The sequence below is a fragment of the Leuresthes tenuis genome, unplaced genomic scaffold, assembly GCF_036924035.1.
Source record: "Leuresthes tenuis unplaced genomic scaffold, fLeuTen1.0.hap1 SCAF_15, whole genome shotgun sequence".
Lineage (NCBI taxonomy): Eukaryota > Metazoa > Chordata > Actinopteri > Atheriniformes > Atherinopsidae > Leuresthes > Leuresthes tenuis.
In genome coordinates, this window is record NW_027325369.1 from 313,681 (window position 1) to 337,527 (window position 23,847).

Below are 23,847 nucleotides of genomic sequence, written 5' to 3' on the forward strand. Positions count from 1 at the left end.
GAGCTAAAGGTGATCGGATGGGAGCGGTGAGATGGACACAGACCCGGTCGGTATCCGATAACTGGAATCATTAAGCTGAGCCGAACATGACACATTGGTTTATTGGAGGAACATGAAAAGTATTTAATGCATTCTCAACTTGAACCATCAAAAGAACAAACAAGTTCCTCCAAACTAAGTTCACCCTCACATTGTCTCTCTCAGTTTTAGTTCAAAAACTTGGAAGTTTTATAAAAAGTAATAAAATAGTGAAACTCTTTTAAACTTTGTTCTTCATATTTATCTACATATAAACATTCAACCAATCGTTTTCTAGTTTTAAATGAAGAAGTCCAAATATGGAAACACAGAGAAAACAAGTTTACAAATATACAATTACACCATAGTCCTTTAAAAACCAGCAGGAGCGCTGCTGATGACATCACAGCTGAGAGCTAAACGCACCAATTAAACAAGCCCAGCGTGGACGAGTCATGATCCTGTTCGCTCATCACTGCTGAGTCCAAAGTGGACACTATGGAGACTGATTGTCAGATCTGCTCTGGAACAAATGTTGCTCACGTTGGGATACTGAATGAGTTAAGCACAGGCGATTATTTATTGATCAGGTCGAGTATAGATTTTAGTCAGCTTACTGTTTATCACCAGACTTTCTCTCAGTTTCTTGTAACAGTGATGTCTCCCAGCTCGTAAATATCAGCAACACCAAACCACACTGAATGAAATGTGTCGAACATGACATGAAGTCACCAGGAGCCCGAAGAGCTTCACTCCGGCTCTCTGAACACAGCTCAGAAAACCCCACGAAGATCTCGTTTCTAAACAGGAACTTTAATCCAGAGCGGAAAGAACAGAACAAGTGTGATAACCCCAGGTCCAGCAGTCTGATGAGAGGAACAGTTCTCCCTGTTATCCCCCCCGGCATTAAGGAGGCACACCTTCAGTGGGAAGGAGTCACATCACCCCCCTGCTGGGGAGGACCCTTCAGGGAACAGTTCACCTCTGAGAACAACTCTCTGACTGCACAGGTATTTTGGTGCTCCGTCCAGACTGGTCGGCATTCACCGACTCGTGTTAAAAGGTTCTTCTTCTTTTTAGCAGTTTGTGTGTTTGTAGGACAATTTGATGCTTAACCTAAACAAGCCCCCCATCTTCATAATGTACCTCAGATCAAGTTCTGCTTCTGCTTTGTCCTGATCTGTCGAAATTGTATTCAATTATTTACTGAGGGGCCTTGGTTCCATCTGATGTCTCAATGCCCAGTAGGGCCTGGACTGCCTCCAGAGGGACCCCGTCTGGGGTCTGAATGTGCATTGTGGTCCCATCTGGTCCATTGACAATGACAATCCCATCTGACCCCTGCTCTGCCAGTTGGACCGTCAAGCCCTCTGTCTCGATATAGATCTCCTGTCCTTCTTGCAATTCTTTGGCCTCACATGGTTCTGATGTGCCAGACTCTGGTTGGGAGGAGTCCCTCTGCTGGAACTGGACCAAGCTGGACTCAGGTGTCTTTATGTTTGCGGTGCTCTCGGAGCTGGAACTCAGAGCGTTCTCCAGCTCAGTCATTTGGGCCGTGATGTCAGTGGTGCTTAAGACCTGGGGTGGGTGTACCAGCAGAGGCCCTTCTTCTTGGCCCTCGACTGGACCTGCCTCCATAGGGGCTGAAGGAGGTGGAACCTGGCTGGAGGTGGTCTTCGCTGAGTTGGAGCCACAGGAGCTGAAGGACAATGAGAAACACACCCGGCAGACCGGATTAGATCTGTGGAAGTGTCCCGAGTGCGATGCTGACACAACACAGATGAAATGTTGAGAAACAAATACGTGTGGTGGGGTCTGCTCACCTGGGGGTGGAATCAGCAGAAGTGGTCAGTTTGGATCCTCCAGGAATCACCAGAGGAGACACAGAGACTGAGCAGGACTTCAGAGGAGAGTTCACCAGAGTGATGGAGGCTACTGAAGTACCACCTCAGGATGAAACACAGGACAATTCAACCCAACTGAACCACACAAAGCAGGCACTACTTTAATGAATGGCTTACTAATGAAACACATTTTAGAGTTAAGTATCAGCACCTGTTTGAGGCGACTCGGTGCCATTCTGTTGAACTGCAACGCTGTTCTCCATCTTAAATCTCTTTGATGGCGGCAACATCTTAGAGTTCTGAAAGAGTTCCTCAGTAAATCAGATTCAATCTGCACCAGAGTCTCTGCTTTGATCAAAGTACTCAATTCCAGCTGTTTGAAATCAAGATCTCCCTCCAGACATGAGATTCGTCCATTACTGCCGTCATAAATGTGTTTAAAACACAGTGAGGTACATCACTAATATTCTCACAACATGGCACATCACTGTAATGATTCATAATCATGTTTTGGTCCATTTGAATGGAGGCTACGTGTCTTAATGTTGTGCAGTATCTAAAATGACTGTAAATTCTCTGGTAGCACTACCAACTCTAACAGACAGAAGTACTGGTATAACACCAAATGTAGATCCTGGTCCCACTGGGACCCATCTCTCAGAACCTAACACTGCTGACAACATGCTTACCCCCATGTATCGCACATTCTTATTGGTCAAACTGGAGCTGGGAGATGCCCCAGGAACCACCTTCATCCTGTTCACCTCATCCAGGATCCCAAGGGACCGGGCAACCTGAGACAGGAGTCCAGCACAGAACAAAGACCCGGTTAAGTGTGTGCTCCTCTACATAATCTGTATGAGAACGTTTCAGACCTCTACAGTAGGGAATGCTCTCACCTCAATGTTCCTAACCTCCAGAGGCATGGCTCCTCCCTGTGGACTAGTGATGTAGTCCTGGGCGGCCTGCCTCACCTGTGCCTGTAGAGATTCAAATTCATGGTAGATGTCTGGAAAGCGAGTGTGAGCCGGACCCGAGCGCTCCACCTGAAACCGTCAGCAGACACAAAACAAGATCACAGACAGGCGCCGAAGAGAGCAGGTGGCCTAAGTTCTTCTGGACTTTCAACACTGCCCAGGTCCCAGTGGGGTTTGTACGCACCCCGAATTCAAATATATTAGTGTAGAAGAGCTGGAAAAGAGATTTTTGCATCCCCAGCTGTGGACAAACTCACAGAGATTCAGATGATCTCAACCTGATTCGTGATTAGGCAACAACAGTAGCACCCAGGAACCAGGAGGCCAAAAAACTATTCAGTTCGGGGGAGTCTGGTGAGGTCATGAGGCCTGGAAGAGGTTCAAACAAATGTTGGCTGTTGAAACCAGGCTTGGCCCGGATGACCTTCAGCAGGTCGGAGGACTGCTAACCAGACGTACAGGAAAGGAAAAGGAAAAGAACGATATTGAGCTCACTGAGTAAAGTCATTGCTGCTGGCAGGAATGACTTTGACTGAACACAACTTGTGGTTTGATTATTTAGTTGTTGTCCACTGTGTTTAGTAAACTGTGTCGTATTCTTCTTTTTACAATCAGATCCAACACAGAGCCAGTTGTTGTTCAGTTGGGTCTGTTCACACCTGACGCTAACACCCATCTTTGTACAGGTGTGACACACTTCTGGACCCTTCTGTCCACATTCTTCCTATAATCTCAACACAATCCCTCCTGGAGACAAATTCTGGTACCACCTGCTGAACTAAAGTAACTCCACACAAGCAGCAGATTAACCCCGGGAGGTGTTCTCATTCTCTCAGTTTCCATAAAAATTCAATTCTGCAAAAAGGCAGCATCGGAACTCACAAGGTGAAATATTCACGGAAACCTCCTGCTCGTGTCTGATGTTCATTTCAGCAGAGACCGTGAACAAATGAGCTGTGAGCTCTTCTCCAAACCTCTGGGTCTGTAGAGTCACCTTTTAATGGACCTCAGCCCGGACAAGCTGGCTTACAGCTGGCTCAGTGTAGAGGGACACACACTCCCTTACAGTACAGAGTACAGTGTATTCTGTGGCCTTTACAGTCTCCAATGAAAGATCAGATAAAAGCTAAGATGGCTGGCTGTATTTTGAAATCCCTGCATCACAGATGTTTCCATGCAGATGGACTTAACACATAAAAGATCAGGCACAGCTTCTGGCTAATTGGAAATCATGCAGCAGCAATCTGTGTGGGAATTAGGGCTGGAAAGTCCTGCTCAACTTATTAGTCGACACGTTCTGGGTCGACAAAATTCTGATTGGTCCATTTTTTGCCGTGTTAATTTAATACAGTCTGTGGTTAATTTCATCAGAAGGAAGGTCCCAGCTTTGTCTGCACCCCCCCACCACACCTCTGGGACCAACGTGTCATGGAAGAGCCAACCAGGGCCTAACGCCCCTGACAACACGGCTCTCAGGATTATGGGGTACTCAACACAAGGTGGTAGGGGTTCAAATATTCATATATAATCAAGACGAAGAGCAGGAGCGGCAGCTACTTTGGCTAAGACACTGAGTAAGAGAGGACTTGCCGTTGCTGCCACTTATGGTGGGTAAAACCATGAAGAAAGAAAGTTTAGGGCTGGTACTAAACTGTTATAGTGCTGTTATAACATGATGGGTCAGAGTCCTCTGAACAGATTATCAGAAAAGCCACCACTGGTGTGTTAAAAATTAATCAGAGATATTAGTAGGACCCACCCCGAGTCATATTACTCTCAAAATGTTTCAGAAGAGCACAAACGGGTTATTTCCACATGACAACGACCAGTTTTATGGAAAGCAATGCATGTATGGAAGGGAGAGGGCCTTCTGTCTGCCTGCATACTGTCTCGTATTGATGTGAAGCACTTTGAAAAGAAATTTGACTATATTCTGAAAGCTGGGTAGACTTGTGAAGCGAGTCTGATAAGTGCTCCTGCAGAAACATAAAATACTCAGCATTCCACGCTCATCCTTTTTTATTTGCCAGCGATCACACATTCCACGATGATCGAGGGAGGAAATGCTTTACAATCTTTTCTCTCCATCTTTCTTATGCACACTTTTTGTCTTCCACTTGTCTGGAATTTGGGGTCCTATTCCATGGATTAGTTAGGTTTTTGGAAAGCTCAATCAGCTGGTCCCACTTGTAAACAACTCTTTCATTGGCATAGTAACGTTAAAAAGTGCATGAAGTACCGGGAGAAATCACTCAAGCAGCATAGCTTCCAAACCAGCATGAAAAACCATAAAAAAACATTTAAAAAAAAGTGTTTTAAGGCAAAAAGAAATCTCAACAAGATGCAAAGAAAAGACAAAGAAATAGAAAATTCCACTGGGACTGGCTCTAAGGTCCTGCCGTGCATTTTCACTACAGTTCATGTCCCTGGAGACATTTCTGCTAATGTTGTGGCTTACCTTTGCCAGCAGAAGCTCCCACAGACTCAACACTTTGGTTAAACGGGGAAGAACAATGTCCATCAGTTCCTCATCCTCGCACTGCTCCACAAGCTGCAAACAACGATATGCATGCAAAATGTATGTAAAAAGGTCAGGTCTCCATGGAGGAACTCCACGTCTCCTCTCTCCTTCGTCTTACCTCCTGCAACCGGTCTCTTCTCCTTTCTATTTGCTGCTCTGCAGTTACTGTGGTTACGCCAAGCTTTGGAGGCCGACCACGACGACCCCGCCGATTCACAAGGCCCATTGTCACCTGAAAGAATCGGCCAATCAGATTCAACGATTAGGTAACGGGAACAAGAAGCAGCCATGGAGATCTGAGGAGGTTTCTGTTGTGCTCTACGGATGAACGACTGTTGGTACCAGCGACCCACTGCATGGTCAAAGTGTTGATGAAAATAAACTGACCTTAGGAGGTGGTCCCAGTGACCGACCCCTGCCCCTGCCTCTTCCTCTCCCTCGTCCCCTGGGACGGCCAGGGCCCCGGTGATAATGGCCCCTGAGCCCTACAGCTGCTGCAGGACCCCTGTCTGCCTGAAGACAAACAGAGAGCAAACTAAGTCAGTTAGTTTCAGTTAGGAGCTAATCACAATAAAGGTTAGCAATGAATAAATTACAAACAAGTGAATGTCCCTCAGAATGTAACTGGAAAAGTAATGATTGTGTGCTTAATAAAGAGACAGAAACCAATGTACCATTCAAGTCTGTAAGAAGTACTAAAAAGTACAAGAATGTACAGAAAAGATTAATGTCATAGTAAGGAACTCCCTTACGAGTCGGCTAACTTCATCATAAGCTTGTATTTTTAGTAAATACAGCAGTTAATCAGTCAGTAACCCACAGTAACGGACTGTCAGTAACCCACAGTAACCCACAGTAACAGACTGTCAGTAACCCACAGTAACGGACTGTCAGTAACCCACAGTAACGGACTGTCAGTAACCCACAGTAACGGACTGTCAGTAACCCACAGTAACGGACTGTCAGTAACCCACAGTAACGGACTGTCAGTAACCCACAGTAACGGACTGTCAGTAACCCACAGTAACGGACTGTCAGTAACCCACAGTAACCCACAGTAACGGACTGTCAGTAACCCACAGTAACCCACAGTAACGGACTGTCAGTAACCCACAGTAACGGACTGTCAGTAACCCACAGTAACGGACTGTCAGTAACCCACAGTAACCCACAGTAACGGACTGTCAGTAACCCACAGTAACCCACAGTAACGGACTGTCAGTAACCCACAGTAACGGACTGTCAGTAACCCACAGTAACCCACAGTAACAGACTGTCAGTAACCCACAGTAACAGACTGTCAGTAACCCACAGTAATGGACTGTCAGTAACCCACAGTAACGGACTGTCAGTAACCCACAGTAACAGACTGTCAGTAACCCACAGTAACCCACAGTAACGGACTGTCAGTAACCCACAGTAACCCACAGTAACGGACTGTCAGTAACCCACAGTAACGGACTGTCAGTAACCCACAGTAACAGACTGTCAGTAACCCACAGTAACGGACTGTCAGTAACCCACAGTAACGGACTGTCAGTAACCCACAGTAACGGACTGTCAGTAACCCACAGTAACCCACAGTAACGGACTGTCAGTAACCCACAGTAACGGACTGTCAGTAACCCACAGTAACGGACTGTCAGTAACCCACAGTAACCCACAGTAACGGACTGTCAGTAACCCACAGTAACGGACTGTAAGTAACCCACAGTAACGGACTGTCAGTAACCCACAGTAACGGACTGTCAGTAACCCACAGTAACGGACTGTCAGTAACCCACAGTAACCCACAGTAACGGACTGTCAGTAACCCACAGTAACAGACTGTCAGTAACCCACAGTAACCCACAGTAACTGACTGTCAGTAACCCACAGTAACGGACTGTCAGTAACCCACAGTAACCCACAGTAACGGACTGTCAGTAACCCACAGTAACCCACAGTAACGGACTGTCAGTAACCCACAGTAACCCACAGTAACAGACTGTCAGTAACCCACAGTAACCCACAGTAACGGACTGTCAGTAACCCACAGTAACGGACTGTCAGTAACCCACAGTAACGGACTGTCAGTAACCCACAGTAACGGACTGTCAGTAACCCACAGTAACGGACTGTCAGTAACCCACAGTAACCCACAGTAACGGACTGTCAGTAACCCACAGTAACCCACAGTAACTGACTGTCAGTAACCCACAGTAACGGACTGTCAGTAACCCACAGTAACCCACAGTAACAGACTGTCAGTAACCCACAGTAACCCACAGTAACGGACTGTCAGTAACCCACAGTAACGGACTGTCAGTAACCCACAGTAACCCACAGTAACGGACTGTCAGTAACCCACAGTAACGGACTGTCAGTAACCCACAGTAACGGACTGTCAGTAACCCACAGTAACGGACTGTCAGTAACCCACAGTAACCCACAGTAACGGACTGTCAGTAACCCACAGTAACAGACTGTCAGTAACCCACAGTAACCCACAGTAACTGACTGTCAGTAACCCACAGTAACGGACTGTCAGTAACCCACAGTAACCCACAGTAACGGACTGTCAGTAACCCACAGTAACCCACAGTAACGGACTGTCAGTAACCCACAGTAACGGACTGTCAGTAACCCACAGTAACCCACAGTAACGGACTGTCAGTAACCCACAGTAACCCACAGTAACGGACTGTCAGTAACCCACAGTAACGGACTGTCAGTAACCCACAGTAACGGACTGTCAGTAACCCACAGTAACGGACTGTCAGTAACCCACAGTAACGGACTGTCAGTAACCCACAGTAACGGACTGTCAGTAACCCACAGTAACGGACTGTCAGTAACCCACAGTAACCCACAGTAACGGACTGTCAGTAACCCACAGTAACCCACAGTAACGGACTGTCAGTAACCCACAGTAACGGACTGTCAGTAACCCACAGTAACCCACAGTAACGGACTGTCAGTAACCCACAGTAACGGACTGTCAGTAACCCACAGTAACGGACTGTCAGTAACCCACAGTAACGGACTGTCAGTAACCCACAGTAACGGACTGTCAGTAACCCACAGTAACGGACTGTCAGTAACCCACAGTAACCCACAGTAACGGACTGTCAGTAACCCACAGTAACCCACAGTAACGGACTGTCAGTAACCCACAGTAACGGACTGTCAGTAACCCACAGTAACCCACAGTAACAGACTGTCAGTAACCCACAGTAACAGACTGTCAGTAACCCACAGTAATGGACTGTCAGTAACCCACAGTAACGGACTGTCAGTAACCCACAGTAACAGACTGTCAGTAACCCACAGTAACCCACAGTAACGGACTGTCAGTAACCCACAGTAACCCACAGTAACGGACTGTCAGTAACCCACAGTAACGGACTGTCAGTAACCCACAGTAACAGACTGTCAGTAACCCACAGTAACGGACTGTCAGTAACCCACAGTAACGGACTGTCAGTAACCCACAGTAACGGACTGTCAGTAACCCACAGTAACCCACAGTAACGGACTGTCAGTAACCCACAGTAACGGACTGTCAGTAACCCACAGTAACCCACAGTAACGGACTGTCAGTAACCCACAGTAACCCACAGTAACGGACTGTCAGTAACCCACAGTAACGGACTGTCAGTAACCCACAGTAACGGACTGTCAGTAACCCACAGTAACGGACTGTCAGTAACCCACAGTAACGGACTGTCAGTAACCCACAGTAACGGACTGTCAGTAACCCACAGTAACCCACAGTAACGGACTGTCAGTAACCCACAGTAACCCACAGTAACTGACTGTCAGTAACCCACAGTAACGGACTGTCAGTAACCCACAGTAACCCACAGTAACAGACTGTCAGTAACCCACAGTAACCCACAGTAACGGACTGTCAGTAACCCAAAGTAACGGACTGTCAGTAACCCACAGTAACCCACAGTAACGGACTGTCAGTAACCCACAGTAACGGACTGTCAGTAACCCACAGTAACGGACTGTCAGTAACCCACAGTAACGGACTGTCAGTAACCCACAGTAACGGACTGTCAGTAACCCACAGTAACGGACTGTCAGTAACCCACAGTAACCCACAGTAACGGACTGTCAGTAACCCACAGTAACGGACTGTCAGTAACCCACAGTAACCCACAGTAACGGACTGTCAGTAACCCACAGTAACGGACTGTCAGTAACCCACAGTAACGGACTGTCAGTAACCCACAGTAACGGACTGTCAGTAACCCACAGTAACCCACAGTAACGGACTGTCAGTAACCCACAGTAACCCACAGTAACGGACTGTCAGTAACCCACAGTAACGGACTGTCAGTAACCCACAGTAACGGACTGTCAGTAACCCACAGTAACGGACTGTCAGTAACCCACAGTAACCCACAGTAACGGACTGTCAGTAACCCACAGTAACCCACAGTAACGGACTGTCAGTAACCCACAGTAACGGACTGTCAGTAACCCACAGTAACCCACAGTAACAGACTGTCAGTAACCCACAGTAACAGACTGTCAGTAACCCACAGTAATGGACTGTCAGTAACCCACAGTAACGGACTGTCAGTAACCCACAGTAACAGACTGTCAGTAACCCACAGTAACCCACAGTAACGGACTGTCAGTAACCCACAGTAACCCACAGTAACGGACTGTCAGTAACCCACAGTAACGGACTGTCAGTAACCCACAGTAACGGACTGTCAGTAACCCACAGTAACGGACTGTCAGTAACCCACAGTAACCCACAGTAACGGACTGTCAGTAACCCACAGTAACGGACTGTCAGTAACCCACAGTAACGGACTGTCAGTAACCCACAGTAACCCACAGTAACGGACTGTCAGTAACCCACAGTAACGGACTGTAAGTAACCCACAGTAACGGACTGTCAGTAACCCACAGTAACGGACTGTCAGTAACCCACAGTAACGGACTGTCAGTAACCCACAGTAACGGACTGTCAGTAACCCACAGTAACGGACTGTCAGTAACCCACAGTAACCCACAGTAACGGACTGTCAGTAACCCACAGTAACGGACTGTAAGTAACCCACAGTAACGGACTGTCAGTAACCCACAGTAACGGACTGTCAGTAACCCACAGTAACGGACTGTCAGTAACCCACAGTAACCCACAGTAACGGACTGTCAGTAACCCACAGTAACGGACTGTCAGTAACCCACAGTAACCCACAGTAACTGACTGTCAGTAACCCACAGTAACGGACTGTCAGTAACCCACAGTAACCCACAGTAACGGACTGTCAGTAACCCACAGTAACCCACAGTAACGGACTGTCAGTAACCCACAGTAACCCACAGTAACAGACTGTCAGTAACCCACAGTAACCCACAGTAACGGACTGTCAGTAACCCACAGTAACGGACTGTCAGTAACCCACAGTAACGGACTGTCAGTAACCCACAGTAACGGACTGTCAGTAACCCACAGTAACGGACTGTCAGTAACCCACAGTAACCCACAGTAACGGACTGTCAGTAACCCACAGTAACCCACAGTAACTGACTGTCAGTAACCCACAGTAACGGACTGTCAGTAACCCACAGTAACCCACAGTAACAGACTGTCAGTAACCCACAGTAACCCACAGTAACGGACTGTCAGTAACCCACAGTAACGGACTGTCAGTAACCCACAGTAACCCACAGTAACGGACTGTCAGTAACCCACAGTAACGGACTGTCAGTAACCCACAGTAACGGACTGTCAGTAACCCACAGTAACGGACTGTCAGTAACCCACAGTAACCCACAGTAACGGACTGTCAGTAACCCACAGTAACAGACTGTCAGTAACCCACAGTAACCCACAGTAACTGACTGTCAGTAACCCACAGTAACGGACTGTCAGTAACCCACAGTAACCCACAGTAACGGACTGTCAGTAACCCACAGTAACCCACAGTAACGGACTGTCAGTAACCCACAGTAACGGACTGTCAGTAACCCACAGTAACCCACAGTAACGGACTGTCAGTAACCCACAGTAACCCACAGTAACGGACTGTCAGTAACCCACAGTAACGGACTGTCAGTAACCCACAGTAACGGACTGTCAGTAACCCACAGTAACGGACTGTCAGTAACCCACAGTAACGGACTGTCAGTAACCCACAGTAACGGACTGTCAGTAACCCACAGTAACGGACTGTCAGTAACCCACAGTAACGGACTGTCAGTAACCCACAGTAACGGACTGTCAGTAACCCACAGTAACGGACTGTCAGTAACCCACAGTAACCCACAGTAACGGACTGTCAGTAACCCACAGTAACCCACAGTAACGGACTGTCAGTAACCCACAGTAACGGACTGTCAGTAACCCACAGTAACCCACAGTAACGGACTGTCAGTAACCCACAGTAACGGACTGTCAGTAACCCACAGTAACGGACTGTCAGTAACCCACAGTAACGGACTGTCAGTAACCCACAGTAACGGACTGTCAGTAACCCACAGTAACGGACTGTCAGTAACCCACAGTAACCCACAGTAACGGACTGTCAGTAACCCACAGTAACCCACAGTAACGGACTGTCAGTAACCCACAGTAACGGACTGTCAGTAACCCACAGTAACCCACAGTAACAGACTGTCAGTAACCCACAGTAACAGACTGTCAGTAACCCACAGTAATGGACTGTCAGTAACCCACAGTAACGGACTGTCAGTAACCCACAGTAACAGACTGTCAGTAACCCACAGTAACCCACAGTAACGGACTGTCAGTAACCCACAGTAACCCACAGTAACGGACTGTCAGTAACCCACAGTAACGGACTGTCAGTAACCCACAGTAACAGACTGTCAGTAACCCACAGTAACGGACTGTCAGTAACCCACAGTAACGGACTGTCAGTAACCCACAGTAACGGACTGTCAGTAACCCACAGTAACCCACAGTAACGGACTGTCAGTAACCCACAGTAACCCACAGTAACAGACTGTCAGTAACCCACAGTAACGGACTGTCAGTAACCCACAGTAACGGACTGTCAGTAACCCACAGTAACGGACTGTCAGTAACCCACAGTAACCCACAGTAACGGACTGTCAGTAACCCACAGTAACGGACTGTCAGTAACCCACAGTAACAGACTGTCAGTAACCCACAGTAACCCACAGTAACTGACTGTCAGTAACCCACAGTAACGGACTGTCAGTAACCCACAGTAACTGACTGTCAGTAACCCACAGTAACGGACTGTCAGTAACCCACAGTAACCCACAGTAACGGACTGTCAGTAACCCACAGTAACGGACTGTCAGTAACCCACAGTAACGGACTGTCAGTAACCCACAGTAACCCACAGTAACGGACTGTCAGTAACCCACAGTAACCCACAGTAACTGACTGTCAGTAACCCACAGTAACGGACTGTCAGTAACCCACAGTAACCCACAGTAACAGACTGTCAGTAACCCACAGTAACCCACAGTAACGGACTGTCAGTAACCCACAGTAACTGACTGTCAGTAACCCACAGTAACGGACTGTCAGTAACCCACAGTAACGGACTGTCAGTAACCCACAGTAACGGACTGTCAGTAACCCACAGTAACCCACAGTAACCCACAGTCCGAGCGAGACAGTGAGCAGCTATTTAGTATTCTGAGCTAAACTGAAAGTGAGAAGAAGGAAGCGTTTACTCAGTAATTAACTGACTAATCAAACATAAAGTCTGTGACCAAATGACCTCAAGATCTCTGCTCTGATTGGTGGATGGGTATCTCACTCTGTCTGTTGCCATGGTGGCAATTTTTTCATTCTCCTCTTCCTCCTCTCTGGCAGTTCCTGTGTTTGTCTCCTCTGATTGGTTGTCATGTCTGAGGGGGTGTGGTGTGGTGCTGGAGGTGCTGCTGGGTGTGTTGCTGGGTGGATCAGGCTCTCCGTGGGTTGGATTTAGTTTATAGTGCCGATTTAGACCCCCAGGCCCGATGTAGGCTTTATCGCAGGTCTGGCAGCGATGTGTCCGGGACTTGTGGCTGTAGATGAGGGAGGACGTGCTGCTCGGCGTGGGACCTTCCTCTTCCTCCACGCTCATATCAGAGTAGTCGTCAGAATCAGACTGGTGGCTTTCAGCCAGATCCTCCGTCTTAATGAACTTGTAGTCCTTGGCTTTGTACTTTGGTGGTCTGGAGACTCGACCAGATCTGGTTTGTACCTTCACGGCCTTCCTCTCCCTTTTCTTCATCTTCCTCTCCTTCTCTTTTTCTCTGTCCTTTTCCCTTACAACAGAGGGTGTGGTCACTGTGACAAGTCGGCCAGCAGCAGCTGGGGTTGTCTGGACCGGAACTGCCGTGATCACAGCAGATGATTTATCCGGATCTTTAGAGGCAGAAGTAACTGTGCCGTTACAAGGGGCTTTGATTAAAGGGATACTGTTGCTTTTAGCTGAGGTAGTGGGTGGGGCCTTAATGATTGAAGACGGCGTGTTCCGAGCCGTGGAGGTCACCTGGACTTTGACTGGGGATGCTGCAGGTTTTTGACCAGGACTGGAGGTAGAACCTGTAAATGTCTGGCTTGTCAGCTTGTGGACCAACGGGAGCAGAGATCCCACGACAGGAGTGGGGCTTTGCAGCAGCAGCTGGATGGGTGGGTCCCCGGGATTCTGCTGCAGGAAGAACTGCTGACCCTGCTGACTAACCACAGGCTGGATGTGGATGATCTGAGCATTGCCCACACTGCCATTAGCTGACAGTTTCACCTGTGGATGACTCATAGCTACAGTCTTCTGCTGAGGGACGACACCTGAATTCCCTTCCTGCTTGGGAGGAACCTGGATCTGGATCCTGACCGGCTCTGACTGGAAGGACAGAAACCAGATGATAATTAGTTAGAGAAACAGGTCAGACAACTCAACAGCATGAGCAAAGACAAAAAGCTCCAGAGGGGCTTCTTCAGCTCTGCTGTGGTACCAGAGTTCAACCCTGCCCACGACAGCAAGCTCATACAACCATTCGTTTTCTTCTTAATCAACTATCTGCTTATTCATATTATATATTTCCTCATTAGTAGATTTGTGCAGAACACTATGGATACTCCAACTGTAACATTTGCCTTTCGTGGATAAATAAAGTATTATTCAAAATGAATAAATGAGCTTTAAATGGCGTGAAATATTCTCGAGAAAGCTGCAAAGGAAGATCACATGATACAAGTGAAAGCTCCAGAACTGAGATTGTTTGGTCCTGTACGTTTGTGAAAAATACAAGAAATTAACAGCTGTCTGAAAGGATATTTCACCATCTTGGATCAGACAATGACAAAATATTTGGACTTATCATTTCTTAGTTTTTCACACTATAATTAGGTCTGTTAATTCAGTTTTATCTATAGCACCAAATCACAACAAATGTCATCTCAAGACACTAAAAACACATTTAAAAAACACAGTCCAGTTCATTCTAATCCAGTCAAAATAATTACATTCCAAATTCATTCATTCATTCATTTGCTAAGGACACTAACAGACTGCATCAAACCTGGTCTTCAATCCGATCCCCGTCCTGAGCGTGCACAACGTCATAGAGGATCCTGGACTGGCACCCAACAACCAGCCCTGAGAGAAGTGGCCTTTCACCAAAATTCTGCAGAGCAGGTTCAGCACATGCAGGCGACCTTCTGGTTCTGTTTAACTAAGCCTTTAAAATCTCACTAATCAAAGGAATGTGCTGCAGGTGTGTTACTGTGAGAAAGTTTCAGTCTGTCTCTGTAAGATGCAACATCTAACCATTCATCTTCTGCCACCCAGCCTCTGAAATGCTCCAGAAAAGGAGCCCACACACCCCCTTCATCTTCTGCCACCCATCCACTGAAATGCTCCAGAAAAGGAGCCCACCCACCCCCTTCATCTTCTGCCACCCAGCCTCTGAAATGCTCCAGAAAAGGAGCCCACACACCCCCTTCATCTTCTGCCACCCAGCCTCTGAAATGCTCCAGGAAAGGAGACCACCCACCCCCTTGTCCCGTTTCCAGATCTGCTGCAATCAGTTGCCATGGTGATATCCCAGGGAAAAAGTTAACTTGCTTCATGCCAGTCAGAGCTGAACCTGCAGTGACCTCACTGAGACTCTAACCCTGTTCTGTGGAAAATAAACAGGATTTTAAAGGTGCCCCTCTCTCTGCACACAGACGCGCGCATGCACGCGCACACACACACACTATATGTGACTGAAACAAACCATATTCACACAATGAGCCTGTCTTTGTTGTGATCAGGTGAGCAGAGTAAAGTACGGCTGAGAAGAACCGAGGCTGAGGGGGTCAGTCTACACAGAGTGGTGCTGCTACAGAACCAGAACCAGGACCAGAGCCTTCATATCTGACTCACCTGGACCGAGTTGCTGGTCTGCATGGCGACCTGTTGCGCCACGCTCTTCAGCTGCTGGGAGGCATTGTTCTGGGTGGCGGTCTTTAAGTTCTGCTGAGGAACCTGAACCTGCTTCAGAACCTGATGAGTCTGTACTTGCTGCTTCGGGGTCTGATGGACGTGGACCTGATTCTGGGACTTGGCGACCTGGTTGATGACCTGCTGCAGTTGGTTCGGGTCCAGAGCCGTGTTTTGGACTGGAATGGTTTTGACCACCTGGCTCTGTTGGAGCAGCTGGGCGGCCTCGGTGTCGGAGACCTGCACGATCTGGTGCGTGTTGAGCTGGTTCAGCACAGCCTGTTGCTCCTCGGCCGTCAGTCCGGAGCCTTCCACCAAACTGCCGTCCGGCTGCACGTAGATGATGGTGGTGTTGGCCAGGTCGGTAAAGTCTGTGCCCACCACGACGCTCTGTTCCCCCGGGCAGCTCTGCACAACGTCCGTAAACTCTGCACCGGGTCCTGCTGATATACTCTCCAGTGGCTGACCGCCCTCGGCACAGGACACGGGCTCCAGACTATCCCCAAGCTGAAGGCTGTGGTCTGCAGGAGCTGCCGATACATTTTCCCGAGTCAGTGTGATCTGAACGGCGGACTGTAACGGTAAACGGCTTCCGGCCTGGGTTACAGGGGGCTGCGCCGCGGCCCCCGGCGGCTCAGAGACTGTTATTGTTCTGACCGCACCGCTGTCATCCTCGCTGTCCGCCATTTTGGCTGTGAGGTTAACGGCTCAGACTGGGGGCCTGGATGCAGTCAACTTGATCGTCAGACGATATCACCGGAAAAAAATAGCTGTTCATAAAATCAGTGTGCGCTAACACATAAAACGCTCCGCGGAAATGAATGGCAGCATTAACGGGAACGGTGATACCGCTGGAGAGTCAGTGTTAGCGGGAGGAGTTTTGAACTAGCTTAGCATAGCACTGAGCAGGAGCGGGAGCTCAGGTTTCATGGCCCGGATCCGCCACCGCCGGAACGGATTCAGAGGTGGCAAACATTCACGGTTTGTTTTTTTTAGTAAATCAAGGAAATAACTGAGGAAATACGAGGGATTGTTTTAGAGGAAAGAAGCTATTCTAAATTAGACCAGTTAACCAGATAATTAAAGGAAACTCACTGCATGGTGGAATGTGGCCGTGTGCGTTTCTTCTGATCTGCTGTTCGTATGATAAATATGTCTGAGATCAAAGTTCAAAGGGTCAATGGGGTGAATGTCTCATGAAAACACAAGTTCCTTCGGTTGGTCGATTTAACAGTGAAATTTCAGGAGAAGAATAGTTTGGATATGAAGCTAAGTTGTCCCAGAGGTTTGAGGATTTGAGCTGAAAGGCAGGATCCGGTTTCCCTGTTTTCCAACCAGCACTCACCAAGTTTCCTCCTCCGGTCATTCATTTGTCAAACTTGTGGCATCTGTGGCTGTTAACGAAGAACGGGAAGGTTGCTGCTGAACGCTGGAGTAGAGACTACTGCTGCAGTGCTGTGTGCTGCCAAAGGAACAGAGCTGCTTATTTGCTCTGCTGGAAGAAAATGAAGTCAAGAAAAGGCGAATAAAGCGGAGCTGCGCGTGTTGCTGCGCCCCGCCTGCAGGGGGCGCAGTTTGAGGACAGGTTAGATGAGACGGTCGTCGGACACGCAGGGCGATGTCACCTGTCCGCGCTTCACCATCCACCCGCAACACAACCACCCGGATCAGCGTATGAGGGTGTCCTTCATCAGTGTCAGCCCGTCAGCAGGTACCGCGGTCTCCCTGCAGCTAGCAGAGGCTAACGGGTTAGCTCTTCTAATGCTAGCTAGTCTGGACTAGCAGCTGCATGCACAGCACCATGTTTGTGTCATGTCGTCGGGACTCTCTTGTGTTTAGTTTACTGTCAGTAGTCCAGCACAACCTGCTGAACATCCCAAACTCTCGTCTACAAATGAGCACTTCTCATTTCTCTGTGCATTTCTCTCAATTAAGACCGGAGTGCGTTTAATGCCAAGCACGAGCAGATACCTTTTCTTCCAGTGATGCACAGTGATCGTTTGTTCCGGGTGCGACCAAACGGGCTTCACACCTAATTAAAGCTATCATTTTTCCCTGATGTGTTTGTGCAGGTTCACTGCAAGCCCCAGTTTGATTGTTCCAGTGTTAAACGGTGCAACTTTAGGTCAACTCCCGCTATACTTGCTGTCATGTCTTCTTTGTATTTTGCTGTTTTTGTGTGTTGATCATTGTCCTGACCAGCTGATCAGGAAGAAGAGCGGACATGGCACCTGCCGCTCCAAACTTCATTAAACAAACTCTCTTTATCTGAGGAAAAATGCAAAAAAACAACCTGCCCAGTTGAATAAAAGCGGACCTTTATTCCAGTGAAATGTGTAAACGGGTGTTGTTTTGTTGCTGGCATCCAGTGAAATGTTCGCTCTTACTGAGTTTGTGTTGGAGGAATTTTAGAGATTATCTTAAGGTTTGTTCATTTTTGTTTGAATTTCTTTTCTAAATGGAGATCTGCTCTGACTCTCCAGAACTACGAAGTCCATTTCAGGAACATCATGGCAACACAGCCGACCTCACCGTCCATCCTGAGGGAGTTCTGTCCACTCTACTACCTGCTGAATGCCATCCCAGCCAAGGTACTGACCCAATACTAAACAGGTCAGAACCTACAGTTGGCCAAGGTACTGACCCAATACAAAACAGACCAGAACCTACAGTTGGCCAAGGTACTGACCCAATACAAAACAGGTCAGAACCTACAGTTGGCCAAGGTACTGACCCAATACAAAACAGGTCAGAACCTACAGTTGGCCAAGGTACTGACCCAATACAAAACAGATCAGAACCTACAGTTGGCCAAGGTACTGACCCAATACAAAACAGGTCAGAACCTACAGTTGGCCAAGGTACTGACCCAATACAAAACAGGTCAGAACCTACAGTTGGCCAAGGTACTGACCCAATACAAAACAGGTCAGAACCTACAGTTGGCCAAGGTACTGACCCAATACAAAACAGGTCAGAACCTACAGTTGGCCAAGGTACTGACCCAATACAAAACAGATCAGAACCTACAGTTGGCCAAGGTACTGACCCAATACAAAACAGGTCAGAATCTACAGTTGGCCAAGGTACTGACCCAATACAAAACAGGTCAGAATCTACAGTTGGCCAAGGTACTGACCCAATACAAAACAGATCAGAACCTACAGTTGGCCAAGGGACTGACCCAATACAAAACAGATCAGAACCTACAGTTGGCCAAGGTACTGACCCAATACAAAACAGATCAGAACCTACAGTTGGCCAAGGTACTGACCCAATACAAAACAGGTCAGAACCTACAGTTGGCCAAGGTACTGACCCAATACAAAACAGATCAGAACCTATAGTTGGCCAAGGTACTGACCCAATACAAAACATCAGAACATACAGTTGGCCAAGGTACTGACCCAATACAAAACATCAGAACATACAGTTGGCCAAGGTACTGACCCAATACAAAACAGGTCAGAATCTACAGTTGGCCAAGGTACTGACCCAATACAAAACAGATCAGAACATACAGTTGGCCAAGGTACTGACCCAATACAAAACAGGTCAGAACCTACAGTTGGCCAAGGTACTGACCCAATACAAAACAGGTCAGAACCTACAGTTGGCCAAGGTACTGACCCAATACAAAACAGATCAGAACCTACAGTTGGCCAAGGTACTGACCCAATACAAAACAGATCAGAACATACAGTTGGCCAAGGTACTGACCCAATACTAAACAGATCAGAACCTACAGTTGGCCGAGGTACTGACCCAATACAAAACAGGTCAGAACCTACAGTTGGCCAAGGTACTGACCCAATACAAAACAGATCAGAACCTACAGTTGGCCAAGGTACTGACCCAATACAAAACAGATCAGAACCTACAGTTGGCCAAGGTACTGACCCAATACTAAACAGATCAGAACCTACAGTTGGCCGAGGTACTGACCCAATACAAAACAGGTCAGAACCTACAGTTGGCCGAGGTACTGACCCAATACAAAACAGGTCAGAACCTACAGTTGGCCAAGGTACTGACCCAATACAAAACAGGTCAGAACCTACAGTTGGCCAAGGTACTGACCCAATACAAAACAGGTCAGAACCTACAGTTGGCCAAGGTACTGACCCAATACAAAACAGATCAGAACATACAGTTGGCCAAGGTACTGACCCAATACAAAACAGATCAGAACCTACAGTTGGCCAAGGTACTGACCCAATACAAAACAGATCAGAACCTACAGTTGGCCAAGGTACTGACCCAATACAAAACAGGTCAGAACCTACAGTTGGCCAAGGTACTGACCCAATACAAAACAGATCAGAACCTTCAGTTGGCCAAGGTACTGACCCAATACAAAACAGGTCAGAACCTACAGTTGGCCAAGGTACTGACCCAATACAAAACAGATCAGAATCTACAGTTGGCCAAGGTACTGACCCAATACAAAACAGGTCAGAATCTACAGTTGGCCAAGGTACTGACCCAATACAAAACAGATCAGAACCTACAGTTGGCCAAGGGACTGACCCAATACAAAACAGATCAGAACCTACAGTTGGCCAAGGTACTGACCCAATACAAAACAGATCAGAACCTACAGTTGGCCAAGGTACTGACCCAATACAAAACAGGTCAGAACCTACAGTTGGCCAAAGTACTGACCCAATACAAAACAGATCAGAACATACAGTTGGCCAAGGTACTGACCCAATACAAAACATCAGAACATACAGTTGGCCAAGGTACTGACCCAATACAAAACATCAGAACATACAGTTGGCCAAGGTACTGACCCAATACAAAACAGGTCAGAATCTACAGTTGGCCAAGGTACTGACCCAATACAAAACAGATCAGAACATACAGTTGGCCAAGGTACTGACCCAATACAAAACAGATCAGAACCTACAGTTGGCCAAGGTACTGACCCAATACAAAACAGATCAGAACCTACAGTTGGCCAAGGTACTGACCCAATACAAAACAGATCAGAACATACAGTTGGCCAAGGTACTGACCCAATACTAAACAGATCAGAACCTACAGTTGGCCGAGGTACTGACCCAATACAAAACAGGTCAGAACCTACAGTTGGCCAAGGTACTGACCCAATACAAAACAGATCAGAACCTACAGTTGGCCAAGGTACTGACCCAATACAAAACAGATCAGAACCTTCAGTTGGCCAAGGTACTGACCCAATACAAAACAGATCAGAACATACAGTTGGCCAAGGTACTGACCCAATACAAAACAGATCAGAACATACAGTTGGCCAAGGTACTGACCCAATACAAAACAGATCAGAACCTACAGTTGGCCAAGGTACTGACCCAATACAAAACAGATCAGAACCTACAGTTGGCCAAGGTACTGACCCAATACAAAACAGATCAGAACCTACAGTTGGCCAAGGTAGTGACCCAATACTAAACAGATCAGAACCTACAGTTGGCCAAGGTACTGACCCAATACAAAACAGGTCAGAACCTACAGTTGGCCGAGGTACTGACCCAATACAAAACAGATCAGAACATACAGTTGGCCAAGGTACTGACCCAATACAAAACAGATCAGAACCTTCAGTTGGCCAAGGTACTGACCCAATATAAAACAGATCAGAACATACAGTTGGCCAAGGTACTGACCCAATACAAAACAGATCAGAACATACAGTTGGCCAAGGTACTGACCCAATACAAAACAGATCAGAACCTACAGTTGGCCAAGGTACTGACCCAATACAAAACAGATCAGAACCTACAGTTGGCCAAGGTACTGACCCAATACAAAACAGATCAGAACCTACAGTTGGCCAAGGTACTGACCCAATACAAAACAGATCAGAACCTACAGTTGGCCAAGGTACTGACCCAATACAAAACAGATCAGAACCTTCAGTTGGCCAAGGTACTGACCCAATACAAAACATCAGAATCTACAGTTGGCCAAGGTACTGACCCAATACAAAACAGATCAGAACCTACAGTTGGCCAAGGTACTGACCCAATACAAAACAGATCAGAACATACAGTTGGCCAAGGTACTGACCCAATACAAAACAGGTCAGAACCTATAGTTGGCCAAGGTACTGACCCAATACAAAAAAGATCAGAACCTACAGTTGGCCAAGGTACTGACCCAATACCAAACAGGTCAGAACCTACAGTTGGCCAAGGTACTGACCCAATACAAAACAGGTCAGAACCTATAGTTGGCCAAGGTACTGACCCAATACAAAACAGGTCAGAACCTACAGTTGGCCAAGGTACTGACCCAATACAAAACAGATCAGAACATACAGTTGGCCAAGGTACTGACCTGTTGTAAGCCAGGACTAAACCCAAGCCTAAATCTTTAAATTACTGAGTTATTACTGAGGTGATGGTGATGCTCATTTTAATGTTGATGTGTGTGTCTCTGTCTCCCTCTACCTCTACCTCTCCCTACCTCTACCTCTACCTCTCCCTACCTCTACCTCTACCTCTCCCTCTACCTCTACCTCTCCCCCTACCTCTACCTCTACCTCTCCCCCTACCTCTACCTCTCCCTACCTCTACCTCTACCTCTCCCTACCTCTACCTCTACCTCTCCCTCTACCTCTACCTCTCCCCCTACCTCTCCCCCTACCTCTCCCCCTACCTCTACCTCTCCCTCTCCCCCTACCTCTACCTCTCCCTCTACCTCTACCTCTCCCCCTACCTCTACCTCTCCCTCTCCCCCTACCTCTACCTCTCCCTCTCCCCCTACCTCTACCTCTCCCTCTACCTCTACCTCTCCCTCTCCCCCTACCTCTCCCTCTACCTCTACCTCTACCTCTCCCTCTACCTCTCCCCCTACCTCTACCTCTCCCCCTACCTCTACCTCTACCTCTCCCTAACTCTACCTCTCCCTCTCCCCCTACCTCTACCTCTCCCTCTCCCCCTACCTCTACCTCTCCCCCTACCTCTACCTCTCCCTCTCCCCCTACCTCTACCTCTCCCCCTACCTCTCCCTCTCCCCTACCTCTACCTCTCCCTCTACCTCTCCCCCTACCTCTACCTCTACCTCTCCCTAACTCTAACTCTACCTCTCCCTCTACCTCTACCTCTACCTCTCCCTCTCCCTCTACCTCTACCTCTCCCTAACCCTACCTCTACCTCTCCCTCTCCCCCTACCTCTCCCCCTACCTCTCCCTCTACCTCTCCCTCTCCCCCTACCTCTCCCCCTACCTCTCCCTCTACCTCTACCTCTCCCCCTACCTCTACCTCTCCCTCTCCCCCTACCTCTACCTCTCCCTCTACCTCTACCTCTCCCCCTACCTCTCCCTCTACCTCTACCTCTCCCCCTACCTCTCCCTCTCCCCCTACCTCTACCTCTCCCTCTACCTCTACCTCTCCCCCTACCTCTCCCTCTACCTCTACCTCTCCCCCTACCTCTCCCTCTACCTCTCTCTCTCCCTCTACCTCCCTCTCCCCCTACCTCTACCTCTCCCTACCTCTACCTCTCTCTCTCCCTCTACCTCTACCTCTCTCTCTCCCTCTACCTCCCTCTACCTCTCCCTCTACCTCTACCTCTCTCTCTCCCTCTACCTCTACCTCTCTCTCTCCCTCTACCTCCCTCTACCTCTACCTCTACCTCTCTCTCTCCCTCTACCTCTACCTCTCTCTCTCCCTCTACCTCCCTCTACCTCTACCTCTACCTCCGTCTCTCTACCTCTACCTCCCTCTACCTCCACCTCTACCTCTCCCACTCTCTACCTCTCCCTAACCCTACCTCTACCTCTCCCTCTACCTCTACCTCTCCCTACCTCTACCTCTCCCTCTACATCTCCCTCTCTCTACCTCTCCCTCTACCTCTCCCTACCTCTACCTCTCCCTCTACCGCCCTCTACCTCTACCTCTCACACTCTCTACCTCTACCCCTCTACCTCTCCCTCTCTCTCTCTCTCTACCTCTCCCTCTACCCCTACCTCTCCCTCCACCTCCACCTCTACCTCTACCTCTACCTCCCTCTACCTCCCTCTCCCTCCCTCTCCCTCTCTCTACCTCTACCTCTCCCACTCTCTACCTCTACCTCTA

At 48.2% G+C, this 23,847-nt stretch overlaps 3 protein-coding genes across 6 annotated transcripts in view; 1 reads left to right on the plus strand and 2 right to left on the minus strand.

The window, feature by feature from the left end:
• clec14a (C-type lectin domain containing 14A) overlaps window positions 1-23,847 on the minus strand; it is a 483,122-nt gene that overhangs the window by 111,982 nt on the left and 347,293 nt on the right. The gene's annotated exons all lie outside the window — the stretch shown is intronic.
• Window positions 84-16,685, minus strand: znf839 (zinc finger protein 839). 2 transcript variants are annotated; one of them, XM_072365796.1, is made up of 10 exons: window positions 15,728-16,685; window positions 13,091-14,200; window positions 5,748-5,873; window positions 5,479-5,592; window positions 5,298-5,390; window positions 2,762-2,908; window positions 2,552-2,656; window positions 2,074-2,161; window positions 1,842-1,965; window positions 84-1,717 (listed from the first exon to the last, which is right to left on the minus strand). In XM_072365796.1, exons 1-10 carry the CDS (start codon window positions 16,469-16,471, stop codon window positions 1,222-1,224), a joined length of 3,147 nt encoding a protein of 1,048 aa, XP_072221897.1. In that variant the 5' UTR covers window positions 16,472-16,685; the 3' UTR covers window positions 84-1,221. The 2 variants fall into 2 exon arrangements, with proteins under 2 accessions (XP_072221897.1, XP_072221898.1); XM_072365797.1 differs by having other exon boundaries at window positions 13,130-14,200; window positions 15,728-16,684.
• tecpr2 (tectonin beta-propeller repeat containing 2) overlaps window positions 16,690-23,847 on the plus strand; it is a 30,519-nt gene continuing 23,361 nt past the window's right edge. For 2 of the 3 annotated variants that reach the window (XM_072365793.1, XM_072365795.1), the window contains exons 1-2: window positions 17,096-17,495; window positions 18,268-18,375. In XM_072365793.1, coding sequence (XP_072221894.1) covers window positions 18,295-18,375 — 81 coding nt within the window. In that variant the 5' untranslated portion in view covers window positions 17,096-17,495; window positions 18,268-18,294. Of the gene's footprint in view, window positions 16,766-17,095; window positions 17,496-18,267; window positions 18,376-23,847 lie in introns of those variants that run through there. The other variant, XM_072365794.1, reaches the window with a different exon arrangement.

What these genes read in the sequence shown, in the direction of transcription:
- znf839 (XM_072365796.1), bottom strand. Translation starts at nt 16,471, where the DNA reads ATGGCGGACAGCGAGGATGACAGCGGTGCGGTCAGAACAATAACAGTC. An exon ending in GAAGAGACCGGTTGCAGGAG is followed by an intron (nt 5,391 to 5,478) that starts GTAAGACGAAGG and finishes CGTTGTTTGCAG; the next exon opens with CTTGTGGAGCAGTGCGAGGA. An exon ending in TCTGCTGATTCCACCCCCAG is followed by an intron (nt 1,718 to 1,841) that starts GTGAGCAGACCC and finishes ATTGTCCTTCAG; the next exon opens with CTCCTGTGGCTCCAACTCAG.